At 38.2% G+C, this 20,803-nt stretch overlaps 1 protein-coding gene across 1 annotated transcript in view; it reads right to left on the bottom strand.

Annotated features, from left to right (window-relative positions):
* Positions 1-1,719: 1,719 nt before the first annotated feature.
* The window catches only part of Runx1t1 (RUNX1 partner transcriptional co-repressor 1), a 142,224-nt gene continuing 123,140 nt past the window's right edge, over positions 1,720-20,803 (bottom strand). Inside the window, 2 exon segments of the mRNA XM_042673166.1 lie at positions 1,720-5,724; positions 16,891-17,081. Coding sequence (XP_042529100.1) covers positions 5,449-5,724; positions 16,891-17,081 — 467 coding nt within the window. The 3' untranslated portion in view covers positions 1,720-5,448.

The raw sequence follows: 20,803 nt of genomic DNA, 5'->3' as shown, positions 1-20,803 counted from the left end.
TAAAAACACATTTCCCATTTGTCTAAACACATCCACTTGTATGAAAATGTCACAAAACTTTTCAAGAACTATTGGTAAGAAAGTAACTTCAGTGGGTCCTCTTTCCATTCTATATGCCTGATAGTTAACTATTCCTTCTAGAAACCAAAAGATTCATTCAAAAATTAGAGAATACTTAACTTGGGTCAGGCTGATCTGACTTCTGTAGAAAACAGTGACCTAGTTCAGTTTCCGAGTGTGAGATGCCCACTATCTGCTCTTTGTTCCTGATGAGTCCTATCAAGTAAGAAATATGAGAAAAGATATATTTTTTGAGATCGGTCAGAGCCTCGGGCCTTGTGAGAGGGACCCAGCTGGGCTATGCACAAGAATTCAGTAAAAGGCCCTAGACTATCTTGTTTAACAGCACCTCCCCATGCTCTCTCTAGACACAGGCTCATATTTATGATTTGTCATCCTGGATTCCTTACAACTAGTTTTGGGGCCAACATAGCTGCGAATATTCAGAAAGAATAGGAATTTTGCTTAATGAAGTATATACATTTATTCTTAGAATCTATGCTTAAGCCAGGTATGATGCCTCATGTCTGTAACCCTAGCTACAGGATTGTGTGGGTTTTATTGGGGGGGGAGTGGGAGGAGGAAGGGCTAGGAGGATCCTGATACAGGCGAGCCAGGGCAAAATGTTTAAGACCCCATCTTAAACAACAACTTAGGTACCTTGGTGATGTATCTGTCAGCCCAAGTTTCTGGGAAACATAAATAGGAAGACAGAGGTAAAGCTGGCCTGGTCATTAAAAAAAAGCCTATTCAAAAGAAAATAACTAAAACAAAAACTAAATCAAAACAGAACTGGAGGTGTGGTAAGACACCTGAAGTATGAGTTCAAATCCCAGTTCTGAAAGAAAGGAAATAAAAACCAACCAACAACTCTATGTTCTGAAAACTACAGAAAAAATTAACAGAGTTCAGAGGGTAGAAGGAGCAGGACAGGTTTTCACACTCTAAACAATGTTGTAACTAGAGCATGAAAACAAAACACATGTCAAAAGGAGAATTCAGGCTATCCAGCCAAGTTGGAGACAGCTACAGTACATGTTATGAATGTAAAAAAACAAAAAACAAAAAACGAGCAAAAATGCTGAAAACACTTAATTAAAGAAGGCATGGAGCCGGGGGCCAGTGGCTCATGCCTATAAGTCTAACTACTCAGGAGGCTGAGATCTGAGGATCATGGTTCAAAGCCAGCCTGGGAAGGAAAGTCAGGAAGTGGCGTTGTGACTCAAATGGTAGAGCACTGGCCTTGAGTTGAAGAGCTCAGGGACAGGGCCTGGACCCAGAGTTCAAGCCCCACAACAGACAAAAAAAAAAAAAAAGGCATGGAGACTAAGGTAGATAGAGGAGGAGGTAAAACTCAGTGGATCTACCATTGAGTTGTCCAAGGAGAAAAATGCACAACCTGTGGAGAGCCAGTCTCAGAAAACTGGGATAGAATCCTCTCTGGACAGAGTGACCTTGGTTACCTGGTTAGGACTCATTTCTATCTTCATTGCCTTTTACATAGTTTCGACACTATTTTCCCCTCACTATTTAGGGTAAGCAACTCAAAGACCACAAGGTAAGCTTTGCAGCTCTAAGAAGACTCAGGCAGGAAAAATGGCTTCTTCTAAACCCAGGTCTTACAGTTAATACAGGAGACAAGAGTGTACGGATTTTTTTTAAACATTTTATTACACAGTAAAGAATACAACAATACCTGAATCATACTTTAAAGATTCACAGGTTGACAGACCATACATTACAGTCCAACTAAGGAAAAAAGGATAAACAAGAAACCACAGTTCAGACATAGTAGACTTAAAAGCTCAAGAGTATGCTGACAAAAGCATGAAGCCTAAACCCCACCCCCCCAGTGTTAGTCTACCGTTAACTTGTGGTACATGTCTGAATTAAGTATTGCACAACAACTTTAATTTTCCACAAGAATGTCGCAGAACCCAAAATAATATTTTAAAAAATTACTTCAAATCTGCATTTCAACAGTCTCCAATTTTTTTTCGTTTTTTTTTTTCTGTCCCTTGAGGAATTCGGACGGACAACATGGAGTCGCTTCCTTTCCCTAAGTATTCCAGACGTAGGCATGCTTTGCATAAGTAAACCAGCCTTGAAATTTTAAATCCCCAAGACATGCACCTACACATCAAAAAAGAAACCAAAAAAAAGTTTTAAAAATAACCAAAAAGACAGGTGGCCCTGTCACACACAGTCCCATGACACAGAAAAAGAGAAAGAGAAAAGAGCGTAAGAGACAGAGATAAGAGATAGAGGACGCCCTTTTTCCTATCAGCGACCACCATTCGAGTCTATCCAATGAAGATAATTTTTTTAATGTGTAATACCTACAAATTATACTCTCACATAGCCTGTATATAAGTGACAAGCAAAAAAGGAAAGTAACAAAAGTTTTCTTTTCTTTCTCTTCTTTAGGTTTATGAGGTCTGCATTGTTACCAAGAAGTGATATGGTTTACAGCTGTATGAGCTTAACTTTTGGTATCCTGGTTCTTTTGTGCCCATTTGGTTTGACTAGACCAGTTTTTGTTAGCTACTGGTGCAATATACATGCTGTCAGAGGTAGAGTGAAACTTTTTGCCACTGAGGAGAATGTAGCAAAACAGGAGGAGAGGAAGAGGAGGAGGAAGAGGGGAAGGAGGAAGAGGAATCAGAGATAGAGCTCAGAGTTAGGGATTTTTTTTTTTTGTATTTGTTTTCACTCAGGGTGCCCTGAATTAAAAAAGTAATGAGACATACTGTACTAATCCTTATTTTACACACTAGTGTGAAGAATAACAGTGCTGTTTCTCAGACATCACAGCTTCTAGAGATAAAGACATGTGGGTATGACATACCTCATTTTATTTTTTGGGATTATTTAACCCTTCGAAGCCTAGAACATATATAATAGCTCTAAGAAAGGACTGTCCAGTGTCACAAGCAGACTAGAAAGCAGAATGAGGTCAAAGGATTCTGGGAGCACCATGATAAAATATAACCCATTCAGAGCCTGGTTATGTGCTTTTTCATTTCGCTTTAAGCAGGTGTGCTGGCAGATGGACTTCCAACATGCAGATAGATGTATTTTATTTGTTTATCAAAACTTTCTAAAGTAAAAGGCCATTTAGAAAAATGAAATAAAATAAAATGAATAGTAACACCACCCAAAACTAAAACCAACTTGCCGTATGAAAATACCGGGGAAAATGCTTTGTGAAAATGTTAGATTTAAGAGACTTAAAGCAAACCATTTGAGGATTGCCTCTATGCAGATAACTTAAAAGCCACTTAAAACTGTATCCAAGGGCTACATTAACCCCCGCCCCCTCCCCCAAGTTAATGGATCATCTTCGATTTTTAAAGAAATGCCTGGTGTACGTGGTTATATGGAGAAGTGTCTTCCCAGTCTGGTCAACTTTGGTTGTCTACACAGCCTGCAATACTGCCGACTCTTGTAAAGCACACAACCACATCCTGGGCTACTATATTCAAAACTAACAAGTAGTTCTGGTCTGGACCCTGGACATTGAAGGGTTAATGGATTCACACTATACCTTGCTGAACATGTTTAACCTGCTGATCATTTGAAAAATTAGTACTGGTGCTTTTTAAAATTCCGATTTTGGTCCATCAGATCAGTCTTTGGCTGACTTCCCTTTTGTAAGAACACTGTATAACCTGGCATTCAGCAGTGTTAAAGCTGTCAGTCTACACCTCAGCATTTGGAGCTCTAATGATTTTTTTTCTTTTTTTTGTAAAATTAGAAATACTTAAACAACCTTACAGCAATATGCATGCACTGTCCTTTTATTAAAAGTAGGATATCTTGTTATTTCTTTTTTTTAAGTCCCTAATAATTTTTTTTAAAAAATTAAAGAGGTAAAGAAAATTCCACTACGATTCTATGCTACAGCTAAAATTTGTGAAATGGCTCTAGCATGTAAAAGTTTGCTTGGAAAAAAACAAAAACAAGCATGCCTAGGGAGTCATTGTGACAGTGCAAGATACATTTATGTACATCCCTCTTACAAAAACACCAATATGTTAGCATTCCGTGAAGCATGCTGGTTTTCAGGAAAAAAAAAATCCTAAAAGAGTGAAATAGCAGCTCCGAAAGATAGCTTTTTTTTCTTTTCTTTTTTTTTTAAGGACAACCAAAAAGATTTTTTTTCCTTTTTTTTAACTACTAGAGAAATATCACTAATACATACAGATATAAAAGCAGCATAGAAAGATACAGGTTTCTCATCAACTAGGAATAAAGAGACTAAATGTGGGCATATGGATAAACTACAATGCATCTTTCTTCACATTTGTCCAACACATTTACAAGAAAAACACCATTGGGAAACCTCACAGGACAGAAGTGTTTTAACACCAAGAGAAACTACTAGTTTTTAATTAAAAATCCAAACAGGGTGGGGTTGAAAAATTTTGGAAAGGGGGCTGGAGCTGGAGCCACCATTTTTTTAAAAAATTATTTTTTCAATATAAAATGAATGAGCTGGAACAGACCCAATGTCTTATTCTGTGGAACCTTGGAAAAGTGAAGAAACATGGAGGGTTATTTAGGGCATCTGGCTGAAGGGAAGCTGCCAGAATGCTAATTAACTGCAGGCTGAGTCTCTTATTTCTGTGTGTGTGTATGTGTGTATACATATATATATATTTATATATATAAAAGGAGCCTTTGTATTATGGCATTTTTTTCTTGCTGCTGTATTCATACATCCCACTGCAAATCATCTTTCATTTTTCATTCTGTTGACCTGGATATTATTATTTCTTTTCAGAAACAGGAAAAAAACCAAACATCTGTGTCTCCTTCCAATCTGCTGCACATCTGCGCATTTGGTGGCGGGTCTTCAAAGTTCAGTTAGCAACCCACGGACGCCATTCATCTTCTTGTTAAAATGTCTACTGCTGTATCCAATGCTCATGCCCTTGAGGGATTTCCTCTTTTTTCCATTATTGTATATAAAGAACATTGTGACTTTTAATATTAGCATTTTTGCTTTCAACAGCAATTAGCAATCTCTTGGTTTGCTGTTTGGTAAAGCATCGGTTAATGAGGTCATCTAGTTTAAAATCCCAGCTACTTGAAAATAACAGGGAGGAGGTCAAATCTAGCATTTCATGTTATATTCTCTGCTCTCTTTTCAGTTCTCTAAAGAAAAGATATCTTTGTTATCCACAATAAGTCATTACGACCCGTTACTGGCCCTCTGTGTTTGACTACCACCTCAAGATACAGTTAGTTGTCTCTTGCTGAAGTACTGAAACAAGATAGTTCATCTATAAACAAACAAACAGAAAAACGACTGAGCTTCTGAGGATGAGGAATACATTTCATGTTGGTTGTGTTGTCCTTCCTCCAACAGTTCTGAGTCTGTGTCTAGCGAGGGGTTGTCTCTATGGTAGAGGGGGTCCCCGGGGTGGTCGACCTCGGAGTGGCTGCTGGTGGTGTGTCCATTGGGCTCCCGGCCCCGCTGCTGGGTGTGACAGAGGAGCTGACCGCAGGTGTGTCTCCTTGCTGTGGGGCTTGTAGGGTCTGTCCACAGATGTGGTGGTGCTTCTCCCAGTCTTTGTGCTGGCAAAAGGAGCCACAGTATCGGGCTGTGTTGCAGCCACTGCAGGTCTCACTTGCTTTGCGACCACAATTCCAGCAACTCTAAAGGAGAAAGGAAGATACCAGATGAGTGCATTGTGAAAACAAGAATCAAATACATATTCAACATGGTACTGAAGCTTATTTTAGAGAAAGCATACACACACACAGACACACACACACACACACACACACACACACACACACACACACACACACATCACAGTAAAATTCAAGATTTGCTTTAGAGATTGTCCCAACTTTTCTGTCAACTATCATTATGGTTCTTAAGTGGTTGAAGGATTTGTTATAAAATCCTCTCATTCTTAGGTTGAACTATCTTTACATGGAATTTCTCCATCTTCCTGTGTAAATTAATAACCTCTAGGATCCAAATTTTTCTCCTCCTGTTACCCATGTCAAAACAGTCACACACACACACACACACACATAGTATGCACACATATTTTACTGGTGAGAACCAGCTTATAGCTACTAGCAGGAATCACAAAGGAATTTCCAAATCCCCTGAATTCAAAGAAAAACAGCAAAGTAGATAAAGCATTTGCTGTCTGTTCTATCCATGGCTATTACAGGATGTGGCAGGCACTTGGAACTTCTTTAGGTGTTTAGCTCTTCCCACTCAAGTTATTCAGTGTACCTAACAACCAAATTCTAAGACAGTTTAAAACAATCTCCTTTTCCTCAGTTCCATGGAAGAGGATCTTTGGATACTTTTCTCTAATATATCCTAAGCACTTAGTTTTTGATACATAGATGTCTCAAGAATATTTGGGAAATAAAATCAGATGACACTTTGAAATAGTGAGAAATCCTGACTTGATGTAAATAATGATTGTTTGCACACAACATTTTCTGGTGGGGCTTGGACTCAACTGTGTCATAAGAACTAAATTCTCACCCTGTCACCTGACAGTCAGTGTCAGGTGATTTATATTTTAAGATAAACACCTTGTTAGTGAAGGCACAAACCTCCTAGAGGTTGAAGAACACCTGTGCGTATGTGACAGATCGTGTGGAAGGAGACTAAATTGTGACAATAAATTCAATAGGTTTCTTCTAGGAAGAGACATAACTTGGACCTCAGAGAGCTGACTTTAAATGTCCATTTGTATGTTTAAATTCCCAGTTTCTTTGATAACACCAGTTCCACTATAAAATGGTGTATCAAGCGGTCTTCACTACATGCTATTCAACTTTCTATTCTTTATCTCCATTGATTTTTGTTTGTTGTGATGCTGGAGATCTAATCCTGGGCCTTGCACATGGTAAGCAAGCAATTTAACACTGAGTGACATCCATCCCACTATCCTTCTTCATTGGTGATGATTATTTTCTTGCAAAACAAACTTCTGACTGTTAATCTATTAAGCTCACAGTATGTGGTTATGATTAACGTAGGTTCTTTTAAAGCATTGACACAGATATTACAAGAGTACTATCTATGTTTGTTTTGCTCTCAGTATGCTGGTTACATGGTTCAGGTACATGCATGAGTCTGCTGAAAATACTTGAGGTGAAATCACAGCCCATCACCACAAAGTATAAGGTTTGACTATACAAAATATTCAAGAGAATTTTCAGCAGTCATACTAATGATATCACTAACAAAGAAGCTCCTAGGCAGGCACTTTTGAGTATCAGAGTCTGCAAACCTCAAGAGCTCTCATTTAAAAGATTTAGAAAGAGTTTCAACTCTGTATAGCTCTTCTTTCCCACTCAGAAATCTCACCCTGATGAGGAAAAACAAAATGTGTGATCTCAAACTGTGGCTAATGAAAGGTGTTTTGGGTGAACACAGCTTAGGAAATGTAGATGGTTGACTTTTGAAATGTCATAAGCAAAACTGCAATGAAAATGCTTTAGTAGTATTAGGACTTAGAACAAAGTAGTATTTATTCTTTTTCTATTAATTGAAGAAACTGTCTGCAAAAAGACTTCTTGGAGATCTGAGGTCAGAAGCTCTATGACTGTACCTAGACATGCTAGCCTCTCAAAATTCATTCCATTCCATTGCTTGGATAATGGTTCCAGAAAGATGCAAATAGATGGGGATCTGGCCCACCCTTCAAAGCAGTGAGGCCTGACACTCAGTGCTCAGAGTGAAGTTCACTTCCGTGAGGTTTTGCTTTTTTTGGAGATTGCCAGCTGGGTCCTGGAACAAACTCAGCAACTAAGCGATATTCCTAAATTACATCAGAAAATCCCAATTAGAGAACAGAGACTTAAATCCAAAACAATATTTTAAGGAAATTAAACATCTAATCTGAGTCAAGTGGCTTCTTTAGGAAATACCCTGGTATGAGTCCTATCCGGCAGAGGCCTATTTTGGCAGACATAAGGGTGGTAACTGTCCAATACTCTATGGCTCCTTCAGATTGAAATCAGATGTACGCAACATTCTCAATTTAAACTGATTAAACACACAGACTAAACCAGGTAATTACAAATGCATGTGTTGGGGAGTGGAAAGAGGAGACAAAATGGGGACTTCTTTATTTTTTAAAGTGTTTTCAAAGATGGGAACAATTTTACAAATAAAAAACATGGACTTGTGCCAAATACAGAAACAGATGTTGTGGATTGCGAAGCTGCTGGGAATTGAGGCTTCTTTGCCTAGCATTGCCTGGGTCTGCTCCAGGATTTAAGGGCTCTGGCTAAATTTTACCTCTAGTTCCATTCTAAAGTTGTTCAATCTTATCTATTTACCACCCACTGTAAGGGACAAAAGCAATCATTAGCTGTAGGAAGATACAACAAGGAGCAACCTAAATGACCTGGTAGAAAAAAAAAAAGAAACTTGCATATGTTCAGGACTTTCTAACAAGAAAGCTCAGAGTGCCCATTTAAAAACTGGAAAAGCATTTCTAGCAGTGTATCTCTCTTGGAGAGCTCTATTGAATTTCTTGTTGATGATTCCTGACCAATGGTACTCAACCTCTAATAGTCACAAAGAGACTATTAAGGGGTTGGGGACAGAAAAACACATTGTGAGTACTTGAGGTGGGATCACTTTAAGTTTCTAAGCCTTTTCTTGTGTTCACAAAGATGAAAAACTACAAATTGTATCTACCAGGGGTTGCATCCACAAAATCAGAGATAAAGGCAGTCAATAGCTTAATCTAATTTTGTATTTTTCAATTTGTGCTTTTCATGTTCAGGCTAGGAATTCTTTTTTTCTTCTTCTTCTTCTTAATGGTCATGGGCTTGAACTCTAGGCCTGGGCACTGTCTGTCAGCTCTTCAGCTCAAGGCAAGCACTATACCACTTGAGCCACAAGACCACTTCCAGTTTTCTGGTGGTTTATTGGAGATAAGAGTCTCATGGACTTTCCTGCCTGGGCTGGCTTTGAACCATGATCATCAGATCTCAGCCTCCTGAGTAGCTAGGATTACAGGCGTGAGCCACTGGTGCCCAGATAGGCTAGGAATTCTTAATAGTTGTTCTACTTTTTTATCCTTTTTTTAAAAAAAAAAAACAAAAAAACAAAACCCCATCCTACTTTCCTTTCAAACCTCTCAGGAATGATGCTTGTGATTGAAATGACCACAACAGTGTAGAAACCTTCACCAAGACACTTTTCAGAGCACACTTCATTCCCAAAGCTCATACACTTTATAGCCTTTGCTTACTTAGGTTAATAATGCTCCCTTTGCAGCATAAAGAATATTTTTCCTCTTTCTGGAAAATGAGGACAAATCAATTGACCAAACTTGGCCTATGACTCAGATGAAGAATCTGAGGCTAAACACAACCTCAATTTTAGCTAAATATACTATACACACAGGGCTATCTCTGGGCCTAATCATGACAGATTGAAGCTTTGGGGATGACAAAACTGCATCTGAAACATTTTTACACTTTACTTCTTATCATCAAATCTCTTTGTCTTTAAGAAAAAAAGAGTTATGTTCTTTTTCTTCTTATGTTAGATAACACAGAGAATGGTTCTCTTGCTCTATTGGCAAAATGTATTCCTTCTTATCCTTATTGCTGAGAGTAAAGATTTTTTCCTGAATTACTTTGTTTCTCATAAATGGTGAGCAATGAATTCAGGTAAGTTGGCTACATAATTAAAACTTCCAGAATGCAAAGGCCTGGCTTTACTAACTCTAGTTCTGCAAGCAACTCTATAGAGGGCACACTTCCAACTTTTGATTCATACTGAGATCACAGCATTTTAGGATTGCATTGCATTTGATAGCTAAAAGCTATTTTCATTTACATGTTGCAGCTCAGGAAACTCAGGTCCTTACATAACTTTTGCAACAAGAGTTGCCTAAATGTCAAAGAGAAGAAATTACATAGCCAAGGTTTAAGTCTCCCAGATATTTGCGCTGACTAGTCAAATGCTATTTCCAAAAATGCAATACTTTGTCAATTTCAAATCTTTTCTTAGTTCCTCTTGCATAGCAAAATTGGGTTAAAGGGACATAACTAGAGAAAGTGGCCAGAGATTGGATCAGGAACTTGGAGGCATCAAAGACAAGGTGTCCTACTATATAATGGAAATGGTACAGGTTTCAGAAGCAGAATAGCCCATTTCTGTTCCAATGTCATCCATCAGTGGCGTTAGGAAACACAGGTAAGTTGCTTAAGCTCTTGAAGAAACACTGTCCATATGCAATACCCAGAACTGCAGGATTGCTCACAGCTGTGTCAATGCTGAGCACAGTGTCTGCGGGCCAGCAGGTCCTGAGCAAGTGGTAAGCAGTAACATCAGCTTCTTTGTTGGCACAAGCTGTAAGAAAGCAGTTAGGCACAAGACTCAAGCCCCTCTACACCCTGAGAAGTTAAAAGCTCACAATCTGTCCAAATTAAATGGTTTTACTTACAGACATTGACCATGGGCAGGGTCAGGACATCAGCTACCTTCCTATTATACTTTCGTTTTGTTGTTTTTTGGTTTTTTTTGGGTCTGGTCATGGGGCCTGAACTCTGGGCCTGGGCGCTGTCCCTCAGCTCTTCAGCTCAAGGCTAGCACTCTACCACTTAAGCCACAGCGCCACTTCCACTTTTTTTTCTTTTTGCTTATGTGGTGCTGAGGAATCGAACCCAGGGCCTCAGGCATGCAAGGCAAGCTCTCTACCACTGAGCCACCTTCCCAGTCCCCCTCTTATACTTTCTAAGTGACTAATTTACTTTTCTCCCATCCTCATTGCCCTCAAACTTTCTGGAAATGTGCTAACTTCTGACCACTTACTCATTCTTCCTTTTAAATGCTCCTTTTTGAAATTCCCTCTGCTTTTCTCTTCTAACATACTAAAAAAAATTCTGTTTTCCTACACTGTAATTCCTCTTCTCTTTGTTCACTTCTCTCTTGTTGACAGGGATGATGTTGGGAAGAGTCATCCTTTCCTTCTTCCTGTCTCTTTTGTCAGACATGGCTTCTATGATCAGCTGTAACTGAAAGACTCCAACCTGTTTCTCTGCTCTCCAGCCTTGCATGGAGTTAGGCCAGGAGGCATTTCTATGCCAGTGTCCCCTAAAGCTGACTCTGGTGTTGTCCATTTAAATCATGGGTGATACTCTGGACTGTAACACATTTTACTACATGCCAAACTCAAGAAGTTATTTCTTTCTTTCCTACCTCATGAGTAAATCCTTGCTGTCTTTCCTAATGGAATCATTTCTTAGTTTACTCCCTCCTACCATCCCCTCAAGATTCCTTGTCAGGTAATGTGTGTATAACTTCTAATAACATCATTTGTACCACTCAACCACCACCTTGCAGTAGTTTGGGTCACTCAAACATCCTAATTTTCGAGATGAGAAAAACCAAAAACGCTAACAGGTCAGCAACACAGGGTCCAGGGTCCAATCAGATTTCTCTGTCCACTATGCCACAAACAGCTGGCCTGATAAAAAAAAAATCTAATTGAAACCTAACATCTCATCTCATAATCTGATCTTTCTGGAAGTTGACTGGCCTGATCAGCCTGTGAGGGTTTCACAGTATTGCCCTGTGAGGCTCTGGTAGCAACTGACTCTACACAGGTGTCACCTCCATAATTCCAGCCATACATACTGGGACAGCTTCACTAATTCTAGAAAGAGCAAGGGAGAATCTTTCTGATTTGCTCACATGATCAGGGCTTATTAGCACAATCTGGAAATATAAAGACCTCATCACTGTTTCTGAGCAGTGCTGTAAACTACCCAGACAGATCCAACTCTGTAATGCTATGCCCTATACAGGAAAAAACAAATAAAGGCTATTTTAACAAGGGTGAGAATATTATTTTGGTGGCTGAAAAACACAGAAATGAATTTTTAGACTGTTCCATCTGAACAGTATAATTGTTTATAATCTGTTTTTATGCTTACTGTAGCTACATGTTCTAATTACCTAAGCTAAAACAAGTTACTTCAAAAAGTAGCTGTGAACTGAAAGTCCTCTGAACAACTACTTGAAGATAATAAAATAATAATAATAATGAAATAGAAAGGCAGTAGTTGTATAAATTGCATTGGAAACAGCTGCAGTCTAACACTGTACATGGGAAATAAACAATGTATATATCTAAATGATATAGAAGAAATGTAACTGTTTGAGATGACCAGATTCCATAACAAATACTAATATTATATTCTGGTTGAAATGTATACGTACTATAAAAGGATAAAGTATGGAAAATTATCATGCTACTTAGGTTCTGTCTCAGACCTGGGATCATTCTGTTAGTAATATCATGAGTTTGCAAATCCAAATAAAATTAAAGGATCAGAAGCATAAATGACAGAAGTCCGACAAAGTACACATAATAGTAAACATTTGAGGAAAACCCTCCTGCTACTTACATGCACCATGCAGTTATTAAAACAGTACCTGACAGCTAGACAACATAGGCCAAGGAATAAATAACTTATGTGAACTGAGACGCTGAACAAGTAGCCAAATTCCTCCTTGCTGGCTTTCTTACCAGCAAGTAGAGAAAACCCAACCATTTTGCTGTGCCTAATATGAGAAGCAAAAGAGCTAAAATACAAAATGCAATTTGTGGCCAGGTATGTTTGGCTCACACTTGTAATTCTATTCACTCAGGAGAGTGAGATCTGAGAATCACAGTTTAAAACTAGCATGAGCAGGAAAGTCCTTAAGAGAGCTAGCTCAAGCCTGAGTGAAAGAAAACCTAAGGGACAGTGCTGGGGCCCTGTGTTCAAATCCCAGTACCAGGACGAAAAAAGAATTGTGTTCCACTAGGTTAATATTCATTGCTTCATGGCACCTCTTCTTATTTCAACTCAGGCAAAACAAACTTCCTACAAGCCTCAAAACTTTGTTGACCATGGTTTTTGGTGCCCAAGACAGCCAGATTTATAGGAGTGGTATGCCCCAGCAAGAGCATCTTATTTACTGTGAAAAGCATGCTAGTTTGGATGATACATTATTTGCTATCCTTCTCACTACAAACACTACATATGCCAAACATTCCTGTCTGTGCTTTCTTCCTGCTCATCTCCGCAAATAAATGTTTCAAATAGTCTCTTTCTTTCCAAAACTTTCCCATCCTTGCTGCCAGCCCTTTTGATTTTCTAAAATCACTCGTTTTTCTAAGCAGAATCAGCAGTATTGGCTTAATTTCACACATGTGAAAACTGAGGTAGAAAAAGGAAGGCGAAGAAGTCTGATTGGTTCACGTGTTAGCACTCCAGCCTGTGAGAGTGAGCCCCTACATTCAAGTCTTAGTACCAGAAAGAAAAAAAAAAAGGAAGGCTAAATGCAGAAATTAAACAGAGAGAGAGAGAGGTCAGAAATATTTGGGCTTAACACAAATGGCTCAGAGGAAACAAAAGCCACATGGAACCTAGAACTCCAGTCTTCTGATTCTGAAATCCAAGTTCCTTCTCACAACCCCTACAAAGGAAAAAGTCACAAAAATAACGTTTAAGTTTACAATATTTACATATTTCTATGCATCTCAGTTATATAGATTATACTCATGATTTAGATAAAAAGTGGGCAGAAAAGTCTACAACAGGAAAGTGGCTTCAAATAAAGAGATGGGAAGACTAAGAAATGTGGTTCCAGTCACACAAAAATGTTAGTACAAACTATGAAGAAGAATTGTGGGAAACAACAGCAGATAACAAAACTATGAGTTTTAGTTATGGAAACACCATAAAATGCTGATAAAAAATCTAAAAAAAAATAAACGAGCAAAGTAAGCAAACAATATTACATTCTTTAAGAAGAAATAGAATCTAACAGGAATATCATGAATCTTCCAAGGACCCCCAGAGTGATCATTGAGCTGGCCCCAGATTCAACCTCTGAGTCCTGCTCATGTATTCCTTTTGCCACAGCACGTGCCCTGAGCATGCTCTCTAAGTTTTGTGATCAAATAACATTATCCAAGCCAGGACACTGCAGAGTGCAGTGTCATTCTACACTTGGCCCCACTGTGCTGACCCTTTTAGACCCAGAGAGGTTGGTCTGTCCAGTGGCACAGAATAATTTACTTGCTCTTGTAAAAATTTTAACTAGTGTTGTTTACACACACACACACACACACACACACACACACACACGCGCGCGCGCACACAAAGAACACAATTATTTTCTCTGCCACCTCATACATAACTTAAGTAGCTCAAAGCCAACATGTTTTAAAGGTGATTCAAATAAGGTTACAGGATGTAGGCACCCAAATCCTGTGTATCCACTGAACAATGATCGCTTCTTCTTTCCTGACAGCTAATGAAGTGTTGAGTCTTACCGATTCAACCTCTGGGGGTCCAGCTAGCACTTCCAGTTTTACCCATCCCACTACAACTACTGACCATCCTCAGCCAAGTGTCTTCTGACTTATCTTTCTCCTGAAATACACATGGACATTGTTCCTCCTTGTTATTTCTTCGAAACTCTGACCACATTGTCATCCAAACAATCCTTCCCCAATATCCAGCAGCCACAGGGTGGTCTTGCTTCCAAAGGCCACTTAAAGCTTCTTTCTCTACCTTCCCTTTGCTTCCCTACAGGATGTAACAGAAAGCAGTGGGTGAGGGGGTAGATGGGAGGGCAGCTGCCAACTAGTTCCTAATTATCCTTAAGTCCCAGAAGCCTTCACATTTATTATGCTCTTATAATTTAGCTATTTGACTCTCTTGATGAATTGTAGTCAGCATGAAGCAAGGACTATGATGCCCTTGAGTGCCAGCACAGTCGCTGATACATAATAAAAACTCAATAATTCAATGAAAGAATAAACAAATAAACGGATGTGAGCATTTAGAGCTCTAGATATCAAATAACGAACTTCCCTGGCTAGGTCACACAAAGAAAGCCCATTAATTCCTGAATGCAGTTTTAAAATCAATAGCTGTTACACTTAGCAGCAATGTATGTATATTTCAACCAATTACTATCATAGGCAAACCTCCTATTTTGTTCAAAGGAAATAGAAAATAATTTATGAAATATCAAACGTACACTGATGTATGGGCTTTATTGTGGACTGAATAGGTAATAGGCAAGGAAATTTCTAGTTTTAAAGTCATAAGCAGGAATGCTGAGCAGTGTTGAAGTATCTTCTTAGTGGATCAGCTGGGCCACACAGTCTTGACCTGATGGATGTCCATTCTCTGGGGTGGTGGATGGGGAGATAATGCTAGCCAGAGCTGGAAAGGGTCATCTAGCCTAGCAAGGGAAGCCAGTGCCTTTCTGGTTGTCAGAGGTTAAAGCAAGCTTTCTAAACTTGAATTCTAACATTGGTGTGACAGTTTTAGCAACAATGTGACAATTTTTTTCTGGATAGGTTTGGGAATAAAGACACAAAGTGCATACATATCATACAACATGTTATTACTTAAACACAATGACCTATTAATTCACATTTTCTCACAAGATATCTGTCTTTACAATTTAGTGACCTAACAAAATACTTTTAACAACTCTAATACAACTCTAAATGTTGGCTGAAAATGGTAATGTCTGATGAGAATTGTGGATTGTGCCTCACAATGCCACTAATTCGTACACCTTCTCTTCAAAAGACACTAATAAGTTTTTTTTTAAATAACATAAAAATCACAAAACAAAGTCCTTATATATCTTAGCTGCAAGATGCCAATAAAATTGAATTTCTGCCTGGTTTAATTTGACAATGGAAAAGTCAGTAGTTAAAGGGTAGATAAACTTCCCTTTGTCCCTCTCTTCCTGAGAAACTTTCAAATGTTGAAAATCAATTCCTTTTGTCCCCTTGTTATTCATCTGCTACACATTAAATAGAAACTCTGGGCATTGAGTGATTCCTGCAGCGCCTTTCATCTACAGAAAAGCCTGGTACAAATTAAATTCTTACTCTCCCTCGCAAATTATAGATATGTATTGTAGTAGACCATTGATTTATCAGTTCGTGCCTTTGAGAGTTCAGCTTTGTGAGACTAGCTAATTGTAGTCTTTTATCTAAAGTTACTGTGGGGTTGAGGATTGTGATGCTGCATTAATTAACATGAAGCATTTCTAGGTTGCTCTGATCTGATAGGCTATATTTTAAAGTATTGTTACATTTAATTATTTACTTCCTAGTTCTTTGAGTCATTGAGGTTTTGTGGTTCATGAGTGTGTGTGCGTGCGTGTGTGTGTGTGTGTGTGTGTGTGTGTGTATGAATGACTATTCTGAAATAATACTGAGCGGTATTATTTGTGACAACAATGTTATTGTATGACCACCAAAATGGGCATGATAAAGAAAGTAGAAATAAAGATTATACACGAAACCATTTAGAAATATTTAGAAAATGCAAATATTGCTTTAGCATTAGACTTTAGGATCAATAACTAAAAGAGTGATATTTGATCTCAGGCCTGCAGTATAACTTTAGAGACCATAGATAACACAATTTATATTTATTAAATCACTTCTATTAGAAAGAAGCCACCCAGCCAACCTTCCCCTCACCCCCCCCCCCACACACACATTCACATACACACCCAGAGTAGATTTTGCAAGTCTGTTGTTCACCAAAAATACAAAGCACCTTTCTGTTTAGAGAATTGTTCTTGTAGATCTCTCATAAAGTAATGCAATTAGATTAGCTCTTAATCAATTCCACAAGCGCCTGGACTTCCCCAAATTGTTCTCCAGCTTTGTCCCAAAGATTTCGTCTAAAGCCCAATATCCCGTTTTACTTGGGATCACCTGGAATAAAAAAAAACGATCACTGTAGGAACTTATACACTTGGGAGCTGGCCCAACACCTCACCTCGCTGGAATCCTCCTGCTGATTGATAACCGCCAAGGCGTCCTCTGCAGCCTGTCGCTTGGCCTCTGCCACTGTGCGCTCCATCTTGGCTCTCTCCGTGGTGATCATGTCGTGGGCTTTACGTTCTGCCTCAGACACGGCCTTCTGCAGCTCAGTCATTGCCTGGCGCTTCACCTCGTTCACCGCCTCCTCTGTGCAGCAGTCAGGCCAAACCCAGCAAGAGAAGAGGTCTCAATTAGCTCAGGATCCTGGATACTGGTTCCTTCTTAACAGAGTTCTATACAACAGGCCCGACTCTCACTGAATCACTGGGCAGCACTGGCTAAGAAATGACCAGATCTTTGAAATTCCTTTAGGAACGTCAACAGTGTGATTAAAAAAAAAAAAACTTCTACTTCTAGGAATACTTTTAAAATATACAAATCATTGCTAAAAATTTTTCTACCAAAACAGTACCTGCAGAAATGATTCTGGGAGCAGACTAAGTAGCTAAAGGCAAGAATACACACAAGAGGCCCGAGTGGATCATTCTGACACATAAAGTAGTATTCCACAATATAGCTTAATATGAATATTTACAGTAAACTAATAGAGGAACCAGGTATGGTTACACACAACTGTAATTCTAGCACTTGGGAGGCTAAGACCAGTACATTGCTAGTTCAATGCCAATCTAGGGTATGTATTAAGATTCAGCATCAAACAACAGTGAATGAATGAGTGAATAAATCAAAAAGAAAAAAGGAAGGAAGGAAAATAAATAAAAAGAAAGTTGGCTGAACATAATTCCTTGTGTCTGTAAACACAGCCATATAGGTAGGAAAGAGAATGAGATAGTTCGAGGCTAGCCTCAGCCAAATATTAGTGAGACCCCCATGTCAAAGAACAAATAGAGCTTGATAGTTCATACTTGTACTGCAGCTACTGGGAAGGTACAGGTAGAAGGACTGAGGTTGAGGCTAGCTCCAGGGAAAAGCATGACCCCCGCCCTGAAATAAGTAACTGAAGAGAAAATGGTTGTGTTCTTATACACACACAGGATGTAAACAGTTGCTTTTCTGACAAAAATACAACAAATGGTGAAAAGTTAAATTGGATAGCAAATAACAGATCTGCTAAGGAAAACCAGTAATGTAGAAGATGATCCAGTTGTACACTTTCTGAAGTCATTTCTGAGCAATAAGGATAAATACCCCATATAGGCTAAGTGATTGAAGTTTGGAGAAATTCTATAATCTCATTTCTAAGTTTTAAACTGTGATCAATCAACTCCATCAAATATATTCAGTGTATCTACCAAGCCAACTGTTGCTCTACACAAACATGACCATACCACATCACAAACCAAGACCCTGGGTGAATGGCCATGGCAGACCTGCCAGGTATCAATTAATGCGTTAGTTTTGGCAACAGCAAGGGTGCAAAGATTCAGCTAATGTACAATGTTAAGATTGACAACTCAAACAAGTAATTTCCATTTAAAAAAATTAACTGTTCTAATTAACAAGGGAAAATACCCTCCCCCTGAATTAGTTTATCTAATTTTCATCTTTATTCAAAGCAAAATGACAATGATTAATTGAAAATTTAATAAGCAGTAATTATTAACTTGGCAAACCTAGTACCAATTAACACTCTATTAAAACTAATTATGACATGTTTCATTCAAGTGTTTGCACTTAATTGTTTCACCCACTTAAAAAGCACCTTAATTAAATGTTCTGTTTAATTAAAAACATAGATTCCTAGTAAAAAATGTTTTACTGTAGATTAAAAATGTAAGAGATTCAAGTACTGCCAGGGTCTCCTAAAATTACTATAGTTTAGTTCACACACTTGTAGGGTTTGACTTGCAGATCATCAGAAATTCTCCATTGGTGACTCACTGTCAGGACTTTTGTTACCTGTCACTTTAGCAGTATTTCTCAAGAGCATTCCTTTGCAATTACTGTCTGCCTCAGTTTTACAAACCAAACTGTAAGGCAAAGATCCTGACCAGAAATAGTAACTAAAATATGTTAAGCCTTTGTTAGCTGCCTCCAGGTATACATTTTTAAAATCTAGATAGAATCAGCCTAGTGTAGACAGAACTTACAACAGCTTCTTCATCAGGAGGTGAAAGAGGCCTTTATTACCTGATCATAAAGACACAGGGTCACGGGGGAAGCACTGCCCTTCTAACTATACAGCCCGGGTCTAATTTAGTTTGAATATTCAAGGTGAATTAAAATTCTATCTAAGTGGTAATACAGGACAATAATTTTTGCTTACGATCAAAGCTGTAGCTTGACTAATTGTATATGCAAATCAGGCAATTTATATTTAAATTATGCATTCCTATTCTAATCCCACAGGCATATACAGATCAGCAAAGAGAATTGGTAGGACATTTGCAAGGTGCTTGAATATTTATTACCAACTGCAAACATTCTCTGATTGTTTCAAAAGAAATGTACAGAAGAAGACATTCAGCTTTTTTCGGTATATTTCAGTTTGAAAACCATCTTTTTGTTATTATTTATTTCTCCAGTTGTGTAAAGTTCTTTGTAACTTTTGATTGAGTTTGTATTCTTTGCTGTTGAAAAGATTTTAAAAATATTATTTAAAAATATTTAAATTATTTAAAAATATATTAGGAAAAAACAGGTAAGAGCTGATCTTTTAAAATGTGTATGAATCTGTTATTAAAGTGTATTAGAGGTATAAGTGCAAAATCTGCCTAGGGTCTTCAGAAAAAATAATTATGTATCTATCAATCAATGTTCATGTCTTGACTTTGTAAATGGACTATGGTTGTATAAAAATATCTTTGATGACAGGAAACACAAGCAAAATTACAAAATTACAAATCATTAAGGAAAACTGTGAATGCATGTAATGAGGGTACATATACATGTATGTGTTACATATATATTTACACAAAATATTAAATATGTATTTACATATTATATATATTCACCAACCAAGAAATTAAATGAATAAAATTGTGCAAAACAAAACCCTCCAATAATTTCAAATACATATATCTGTGCAAATATACATACACACACACACAATTTTCTGAGAAAAGGGATCCACTGCTTTTACTACCTCATACTATTAGTCCCCTTTAGTATATTCCCAGTGCTCTAAACTCTACCTATCTTTTTTCACAAAGATAATGCATAGTATATTCATTTCAAGGACATATTTTATTGACTTCTTTCTGAAACCAATTTTTTTCATCTCAGCCTATTTTTGGGTTCTTGGGGAAACTGTAATACCCTTGACGTTATCATCATGTTGGTGGTGTGCACACTAGGAACATCAGAAATGCCTTTTAAGGGGCTGGGAAGGTGGCTCAGTGGTAGAGCACTTGCCTTGCATGCCTGAGGCCCTGGGTTCGATTCCTCAGCACCACATAAGCAAAAAGAAAAAAGCCGAAAGTGGCACTGTGGCTCAAGTGGTAGAGCGCTAGGCTTGAGCTGAAGAGCTGAGGGACAGTGCCCAGACCCAGAGTTCAGGTCCCACGACCGGACCCAAAAAAAAGAAAAAAAAATGCCTTTTAAGAAATCCTTTCCAGATAACTATTACAAGTTCCTGGAGTTCTCCATGTAAAATTGTCAACCAAATAGTTGAGGAACTATTAAAACAACAACAAAACTACTCCCAAACTATTCCTTTGCATCCAGAGTGCGAAGAATAAAGATGTAACATGTGCCACTACTAAATTATATTTTAGAATGAAAACCTAATATAGGTGATAAATACATTTTAAATAACCCAAACATTGCCTTCATAAATTACATACACATAAGAAAAGGTAGTATTGCTTTTATTCCTATGGTCTAAGTTCCTCAAGCCTAAGAAACATCAGGATTGGATTCAGATACCCACAGAACAGACAGTGAAGAAAAATAATGATGGATTCAAT

The sequence above is a fragment of the Dipodomys spectabilis genome, unplaced genomic scaffold, assembly GCF_019054845.1.
Source record: "Dipodomys spectabilis isolate Male_0828 unplaced genomic scaffold, ASM1905484v1 ptg000783l, whole genome shotgun sequence".
Classification (NCBI taxonomy): domain Eukaryota; kingdom Metazoa; phylum Chordata; class Mammalia; order Rodentia; family Heteromyidae; genus Dipodomys; species Dipodomys spectabilis.
Note: the sequence above shows the minus strand (reverse complement) of the source record. Positions and strands in the feature narration are given on the sequence as shown.